The sequence below is a fragment of the Arachis duranensis genome, chromosome 3 (genome assembly GCF_000817695.3).
Source record: "Arachis duranensis cultivar V14167 chromosome 3, aradu.V14167.gnm2.J7QH, whole genome shotgun sequence".
In the NCBI taxonomy this organism is placed as follows: domain Eukaryota; kingdom Viridiplantae; phylum Streptophyta; class Magnoliopsida; order Fabales; family Fabaceae; genus Arachis; species Arachis duranensis.
Window position 1 is genome coordinate 28,117,928 of NC_029774.3, and position 9,182 is coordinate 28,127,109.

General features: G+C 34.7%; 1 protein-coding gene across 1 annotated transcript; it reads right to left on the minus strand.

Annotated features, from left to right (window-relative positions):
- Positions 1 to 5,008: 5,008 nt before the first annotated feature.
- LOC107478340 (uncharacterized) lies at positions 5,009 to 7,110 on the minus strand. Its single transcript, XM_016098483.1, has 2 exons — positions 6,573 to 7,110; positions 5,009 to 6,459 (listed from the first exon to the last, which is right to left on the minus strand). The coding sequence occupies exons 1-2, from the start codon at positions 7,108 to 7,110 to the stop codon at positions 5,009 to 5,011; spliced, it is 1,989 nt and encodes a 662-aa protein (XP_015953969.1).
- Between the last annotated feature and the right edge of the window lie 2,072 nt (positions 7,111 to 9,182).

Sequence of the window (9,182 nt, forward strand, 5' to 3'; positions counted from 1 at the left end):
TTGCCTTCTTTGCCTTTTTGAAGGCCTTCATGGAGTCCTTGTTTTTAGACATCTCTGCAAATACAGAATCAGCCATAGTAAAGGGTTACAATCACAAGAAGAGGAAGCAAAACTAAGGAAACAAGTACAGAAACAAGTCAAACAAGTACCCAAAACAGTCCGAACTAAGGACGGGTCATTCAAAAACCTCTTTGTATCCAGATAGGGTGGTTCCCCTCATAAATCCTCAAGAACAACAACAAAAGCATGCTCAACCTCGTCAAGCATCTCCCATGTATACCGAGACACTCTCACATCCTTCTGCCACTCTAGAGGGAAAGAAGGCTCATCATTTTCATCAAGAAAAAAGGGGCGGGCCCCCTCGACAGCACGAACTCTAAAAGAAGTAATTCTTAAAATCCTTAAAGGACTCGTCATACATGGCGAAAACTTTATGGCCCTGGGCAGACCTGAAAGAAACCCAGGAAGCTTTCTTTTTGGAAAAACCACTAGGATTGGCAGAAACAAATAGATAAAGGAAAAGAGTCTGAGAAGGTGTTACGCCTAACTCTTGGCAAAGTAGCTGAAAGATCTTGACAAAACCCCAGGAATTCAGGTGAAGCTGGGATGGGGCAATGTTACACGACCACAACAGGTCGGTCTCGAAAGCAGTAAAAGGAAAAGTAATGTCCAACTAACTGAAGAAATATTCATAGGCATAGAAGAAGGGACGCTCTCCCTCGATGGAGGTAGGAAAACAAACCCTTTCATCAGAATCAGGAGCGACAAGCTCATAATCCTTCTCCCGGGCACTATTACCATAGATCCTATGACACTTCCTCAACTCTACGCAAAATTCAGCATCCACAACAGAGACACACATCAAGACAAGGGAGTCCAGCCAATCGGACATCCCCTCGAGAACTCTGGAAGACATCTCTACAATGTTATTGCGAGAAGACATGAGGCCAACTAATCCTACAATAAGAAAAAAAAGATGGGATTACTAAAAACATCTCAGACAAAGGACAAAACAACTCGATTAATACGACACAGGCGAACAAACAGAAAAGGAAAACCCCAAGACTCAAACCAAAGTTCTAGGGCATCCTTTGGAGGCAGTAACAAAACAAGGTTTTCAGGAAAAATCTACAGCTCGCATCCCAGCATCTCTCAAACAAGAAAAGAAGACTTCAAACAAACAAAGCATTTCGAAAAAGGAAAGTAGAAACACAAAAATCATCAAAGCCACTATCTTTCTACAGTCTACCAGCAAAGAGCAATGTCAACAACACCAAACAGAAAATCATGAAAAATACAACCTTTTGCAGACTCAAGCAAAAACCCTAAAATGTATCAAGAGGAAGTCAAGAAAATGCACTCCAAGCAAAAAGCAAACTATAGGTATCATTATCTCCCAACAAAGGTACATCAATAAGGAGCAAGAGACAGTTTTTCCACAAATAACAGCCAGAAGCAATAATAGAACATGCAAACCCCTGGAAAACCGCAAAGAAGAAACACCAGGAATACGCGAAGAAGAAAAAACACATTACAGCGACAAGAAAACATAAGATCATAAGAAAGGTTCAAACTTTTTCGACATTCAAGCAAATATCAACAATTTACCAGAGAATTAAAGACAAAGCAAAACAAAAAGAAAATGGAACCAACCTGGAAAAAAATAGGAAGCTTTAGAAAAGTTGGAGATGGAGAGACGGAATCACCGATCACTGAACGACGCCGCAACGCAAGAAAAGCAAAATGTGGGCAAAAGACAGAGAGCGAGAGAACGAAGGGAGAAGTTACGAAGAGGAGCGAAGAAGGGAAACCGTTTTCGGATCGCAAATTCAAAATAAAAGGCCACAAGGAAAAACGGGGCAATTAATACCAATTAATGAAGGTATTAAACCCTCGCACGTTCCCAAAGCGCTGATATAAAAGCACGCGCTTTTAGAGAAAAACGTCCACACTCAAAAAGCTTCTACAAAGGAATCGACAAAATGCTTGTGTTCGGATTCACTAGAGAAGGACCGAAGTCAAAGACTCGACCTCAAAAAAGAAGATCGAGCTCAAGCAGGGGCACTGTTCATACCCTGGGTCGATCTGTCCGAGTCGGGATGTTCAGTAGCAAAGCGACCGACCTCTTTAGGTCAAGCGAACCGACTTCTTCGTAAAGAACTCGGCCAAATCGACAAGAAAGCCCAAAGAAGGGCCCAACTCAAGGAATACGACCCCTATCCAAAGGTAGCCCAAGCCTATAGAGATAAGGGCGGTTACATGGAAGATAAGCTGACCTCGACAAAAGATAAGATAAGATAAGATAACTAACTTATCTTATCCGAAGAAGGTCACATCTCACCATTATAAATACACTGGAGCACCCAGGTATAACTCATACTCTGATTCTACTCAATACTTGCTTAATACCCTTGCTAACTTAAGCATCGGAGTCCCTTGCAGGTACCCCCTACCCTTCGGTGACAAAGGATCGGCAGCATTCTCAGTTCCACAAGTCGGACACACCAGCTCCGGCCGCTATACACCTGCTAGACACGTTGGCTCCGACCTACACAGAAGATCTCGACCGAGATCGACCTATAGTTTCAGGTAACCATCGGAACAATTTCTATATTGAGAAATCCACAAGTATTAAGAATTATATAGAATGCATTAACACAGTTATATTACTTACTTGCAAGAATATAAAGGAAATCAAGGAGGAAAGTTTGTTACATTAGTTGTTAGTTGTCAATTTTTGTACAAGAATCTGATATGTGAAGTTCAAGATTGTGTAAGTTGTAGTATTGATTTCACTGGTGTCTTAAGCTCTTATATAAGGTTTGGATATGTGTAATTGTAATACACCTTTTACATTTCTATTGCTAGTTTTATAGTTCAGTTTATTATATAGATTTTTCTCTGCTACTCATACATTCTCTTTGCATTTCTTGGGTCTGAAGCTATTGCTTCTTTTTTCTCTTCTATTGGCTATTTTGTCATAGTATCATGAGCTCAGATTGATACAAATCTATAGCCTCTCATACTCCTACTCTTACTCATACGAGTAGAAATGCAGCTTCTAACAACAACAATCACAATAATTCTTTCCCTTCTATGATTTATACCATATTACCATCTATGCTCAGTGACCATTCAATCCTATCACTTATAAGTTAGGTGAAAACAATTACAAAACATAGATGCAACAAGAACTTGCATCAATCCATAGACAAGACTTAGAAGATAATTTTTATGCAGAAAAAGTTTCATCAAAAGTCAATTCTCTTGAAGATTATGTTGCTGGTATGTACTATTTTTTCCTTTTACAAGTAATGGAGGCAAGATGATAACAATCTTATTTCATGGATGCTTGCCTCTATGGAAACTAATTTCAAGGATGAGATGGTTTCTTGCATGCTTGCTCATCAAATTTGGACCCAAATTGAGGAATATTTTGCAAATTCCATAAAGTATAAGGTTAAGCAATTCAAGAATCAACTAAAATTAGTCAAGAAACATGGTTTGACAACATATATTATATCTATAAGATCAAGAATATAGCTGATTGCTAGTAGCTTTAGGCAGTGCTCTTTCTTTTAAAGAATATATTGAAGCATTACTCGAAGATCTCGGTGAAGATTATCAAATGATCCTTACAACAATCAATTCCAAATAAAAAAATTTCTCCTTACCTGAAGTCAAAACCATCAGAATGACTCATTTTAATATGCTGAAAAAATCCAGGAAACCACCAAGCTTGATGCCTCAAACACATTTAGCTCAGTCTTCTTTTCCTTCCATCCCTAATTTAGCAATAAATTTTGGAGGCAAATGTGAAAGAAAAGGAAAATTTAGAAGATGAGGTAGATTCTACAATGGAGAACCAATACTCCAATGTCAAGTTTGTGGGAGGATGGGACATATTGCATCGCATTATTATCATCACTTTGATCAAGAAATCCCTTCTCAATCACAATCTCAATCATTCCTTTCATTACAAAATCAATATTATTCAACATCACATGCTCCTTCTCTTTGAAATTCAACTCCATTAATTGCTTCCTCCTATAGTATTACTCTTTCATCGGAGTCCATCAACAACAACACAACTCTTCCACCCCCAACATCATTTCATCATCCCACTGCCTACATGGCTATTCCATCATTTGTTTGTTATCTTGTCTGATTTTCTGACATTAATGCTTCTCACCATGTAACACTAGATCAGTCTAATCTTCTCTCATATTCTGAATACATTAGTCCAAAATAGGTCATGATAGGTAATGAAAAAAGTATGACTATTTCTCATATTGATAACTCTTTTTTGGTTAATCTTAATTCTCAAAGATGGTTTAAACTTCAACAATTAATTCATACACCACATATTACTAAAAATTTGATATCCGTTTCCAAATTTGCTCATGATAATTCTATCATCTTTGAGTTTCATGATTGTTATTGTTTTGTTAAATACAAATTTTCTAAACAAATATTTTTACAGAGTTATCGTAAAGGAGGAATATATCGTTTTTTCGATGTTGCTATTTCAAGATTCTTGAAATCTACTGTTAATAATCATGTTGTTTTAAATTTTTATTTTAGTTCAAATAATATGTTGTAGTGTAAAAGATTGGGCTATGCAACCTTTAAGATTGTACCTTTAGTTCTTACTCAATGTAATTTGGTTAAATTTAATAAACAAAATGCTTTTGATTCTGTTATTTGTGCTCATTATGCAAAAGTCAAAATGCATAAACAACCTATTTCAGATTCTCAAATCATTTATAATCAATCTTTAGAACTTCTTTATTTGATGTTTAGGGACCCTCACCTACAGGGGCGGAGCTAGGCTAACTATTTAGGGGGGGCGATGTTATATTTTATATTACTATTTCTATTGATAAAATTAAATATCTTTTCTATTTTCAAAATCATCTATAATTGAATTTGTGTCAAAAATAGCTGCTAATTCTTTTTCTATATAGATGACCAAGTTGTCTGCAAGAAATTCATCAGCCATCTTACTTCAGAGTCTTGTCTTAACAATTTTCATTGCTGAAAAAGCTCTTTCTATTGTTGCTGTAGACACTGGTAGAGTCAAAACAAGACGTATTAATCTATCAACCATGTGATAAGTTCTTGATTTTCCCATTTCTTGCAACTTGTTGCACAATTCAGAAAGTGTACCAATGCCTTTCAAATGATTTGGTATATCATGCTGATAATGTTGCAACTGAGATTTCAAAATATTTAGCTCATTAGAAGGAAAGTCAAGGGAATAAAACTTCTCTGTTAACTTGCTGATTTTTTCAATATTAAATGATTTGAAATTGTCATTAGGATCCAAAGCACAACTCAAAGTCAAAAGCTCTATTGTTTGCTCATTAAATCTACTATTAAACTCTTGTATTTGAGAGTCAATTGTTGCCAAGAATACATCTATTCGATAATGATGCTCAACTGTCACACTTGGTTGACGAGATCGACCTCTTCCAAAAACATATTGTGCACTCATATTAGGGACTTCAATTTCATGTTTTTCACAAAAATCTTTAACATTTGCAAAAAAATTGCACCATCCACCATCTCTTAATTGTTGAAGAAGTAACTTTGATGTAGAAACAATATGCATTGCATTAAGAATATCTTGTGATTGTTGTTGCAGTGCTTGGCAAAGAACATTGGTGATTCCCATAATCTCTTTCATCAAGTGCAAAGTGAAAACAAATTCAAATGACAATAATATTTTACTAACACCATAAGCCTCACCTCTTTGTGCATAAGTTGTCCCGTCTTCAATGATATTATTGAGAACAATGTTGGTAGCAGTAAACATTTTTACCAAACTGCAAATAGAATTAAAGTGAGAGCTCCATCGAGTATCCCCAGCTCTTTGTAAAGTGCTTATTTGATTCGCACCTTTGCCTGTTTCTAATTCATTTTGAGCAACCAAGTTTGCATTTTCAATTGCTTGAGCTTCTTGTAATTGATCATGTCTTTTTGAAGAAGCACTAACAATAGTGACAATAGAGTTTAATTGAGTAAAAAATTCATGAATTTGAAGTACCTCTCTTGAAGCTGCCACCAATGCTAATTGTAACCTATGAGCAAAACAATGCACATAGTATGCTTGTGGAGAATCTTTAAGAAACAAAGCTTGCAAACCATTCCACTCACCCCGCATGTTGCTAGCACCATCATACCCTTGACCCCTAATATTTTCAACTTGGAGATTATAATGAGAAAGGATAGAAATCAATTCTTTCTTTAAAGTTGTTGCACAAGTATCAGTGACATGCACAAGATCAAAGAATCTCTCTTTAACAAAACTATCTAGAGTAACAAATCTCAAAATAATGGCCATTTGCTCCTTTTTAGATTCATCTCTAGCTTCATCAACAATAATACAAAATTTGGCATCTCCAATCTCTTCTCTAATTGAATTTCTCACCTTAGTAGCAAGAATATGTAGAATTTCTTTTTGGACATCATTTGAAGTATATTTAGCATTTTTTGGAGCATTTTCCAAAACATTCTTTTCACTCTTTCATTGTAAGATCCCAAAAATTTCAACATTTCCAAAAAGTTACCTCTGTTGCTTGAACTTTGGCTTTCATCATGTCCTCTGTATGCACAACCTTGAAATGTCAACCATCTAATACAATCTATAGATGCTCCTAGTCGAATTCGATTCTTTTCAATCTCTTCTGATGTTTGCTTATGAAGAAGTCTGTCAATATGTTGTGATTGTTTCATCAAATCATCACATGATTTCAGCGCCTTATGATGGAATGAGTTAGGACCTTTGCCAATGTGATTCAAAAGAGCACATTCTTTTCCACTATTTACTTTCTTCCAATTCCTGAAACCATTCTCAATAAAAGCATTTGAACTCGTATTGATTGAAGGTTTCTTAGCAAAAAGAAAGCACGAAAAATAATATATAGCATCATCTTCTATAGAATATTCTAACCAAGATGGGAATAATTTAAACCATGAAGCTTGAAAGCGACGATGACTTTTATCACCAGAAAATGGATAATTATCAAAAATTGGTTGATTTGGCCCAACTTTAATATAAGCCCGATGGATTTCATCTCTTTTATTTGGAGGAAACTTCCAAATCATTGGTCGCATTCCAGGATCTCTTTCCAAACGAAAAACATCCAGTTGATTTGGAAGAAGTCATGGACGCTTTGAGCTATTCAATGAAGAACTTGAAGTAATGAAATTTGATGACCCCTCAAGTATTGGAGTAGTAATAGTAGAAGCATCTTCATTCTCTTGATCTTTTCTTTTAAAAAATGTATCAATGGTTTTGAACTTACTCATAATTCAAATGGCCAAATAAGTTCCTATAATTAAAAATATATTTAGTGAAAAGTGTAAATTACAGTTTAAATCTTTATAAAATATAAAAATTATATTTCAATATAAAATAAAATATTAAAATTCAGAACAATAATACTAACATCCTAGTATAAATAATATAAAATTGTAATTAAATAGTTAACTAATAAAAAAATTAAATATACAAATTAACATATAATAACATAAACTTAATTAACAAATAATAATAAATTAACTAATTAAGTAAATAACTAAATATATAAAAAAGAATAAAAATAGAACCTTTTTTGAGAAAGAGGAGTGAAAAATCACTTGTTAAACTATTATCTTTTTTTTAATCTGCAAAAAACAAAAAAAAAATAAAAATCAAAGAGGTAAAATTATAAAAGATAAGAAGATTAAAGAGATAAAAAAGAAGAAGAATAGAAAAAATTGTTACCTGAAATTTTGGAAAGCCAAGGCGGGAAGGGGAAGAGGGAGAGACTCGTATGCTGGGAAATAAAAAAAGGGGATGGGCATTGGGGAATGATTGTACGTTGAGAATTAAAAAAAGGGATAGGGGTTGGGAAATAAAAAAAGGAGATAGGGAATGGGCTATTGGGCTGGGTTTTTTTTAAGGAATTAAAGGGAGGGGGGTTTGGAAAAGATAGAACAAAAAAAGAGGGGGCTGGTTAATTAAGTAAATAATTAAATATATAAAAAAGAATAAAAATAGAACCTTTTTTGAGAAAGAGGAGTGAAAAATCACTTGTTAAACTACTATCTTTTTTTTAATCTGCAAAAAACAAAAAACAATAAAAGTCAAAGAGGTAAAATTATAAAAGATAAGAAGATTAAAAAGATAAAAAAGAAGAAGAATAGAAAAAGTTGTTACCTGAAATTTTGGAAAGCCAAGACGGGAAGGGGAAGAGGGAGAGACTCGTATGCTGGGAAATAAAAAAAAGGGGATGGGGATTGCGGAATGATTGTACGTTGAGAATTAAAAAAAGGGATAGGGGTTGGGAAATAAAAAAATGAGATAAGAAATGGGCTATTGGGCTGAGTTTTTTTTAAGGAATTAAAGGGAGGGGGGTTTGGAAAAGATAGAACAAAAAGAGAGGGGGCTGGGAAATAAAGAAAGGGGGGACTAGACTATTTTTTTATTTTTAAATAAAAACTAAAATTTTGGGGGGGCATTGCCCCCCTTTTCTTCTATGTACCTGTGCCCCTGCTCACCTATGATCTAACAATTAGGCTTTAGATATTATGTTACATTCATAGATGCTTATTCTAGATATACATATCTTTTTTTCTTGTTAACAAATCTCAAGTGTTCATTTCTTTTAAATAATTTAAATCTCATGAAAAATCTCACTAAAAGTAAGATAAGAGAATTTCAAAGTGATCATGGAAGTGAATATACTTTAAATTCTTTCACTACTTTTCTTCAAGAACAAGGTATTCATCATAGATTCTCTTGTCCCTACATTCATGAGTAGAATGATAGGGCTAAGAGAAAATACATACATGTTATAGAGATAGATTTTGCTATGCTTTCTAATGCTAAGATGTCTTTGACATATTAGGATGAAGTTGTGTTGATTGTCACTGATGCGTGAGCATCTTGTCTATCTGTTCCTAGTGAATTTGCACTTAAATTGTTGAGTTTAATTAAGAATTAATTATATTTTAGCCACTATGGATGCTATTTTGAGTTTTTGGCAATTTTATTTATTTTAGGTAGTATTCGGTGGAATTTGATGGAGTTTCTGCAGCACAAGAATCAAAGGAGATAGCTGCAAAGAACGACGCGTTCGCGTGCCTAACGCGTGCGCGTGCATTAGAGGTATCCACGGCAACGCGTGCGCGTG

Coding starts and splice junctions, on each gene's coding strand:
- LOC107478340 (XM_016098483.1), bottom strand. CDS start 7,110: ATGATTTGGAAGTTTCCTCCAAATAAAAGAGATGAAATCCATCGGGCT. Junction 6,460..6,572: donor CCAAAGTTCAAGCAACAGAG/GTAACTTTTTGG, acceptor ATGTCCAAAAAG/AAATTCTACATATTCTTGCT.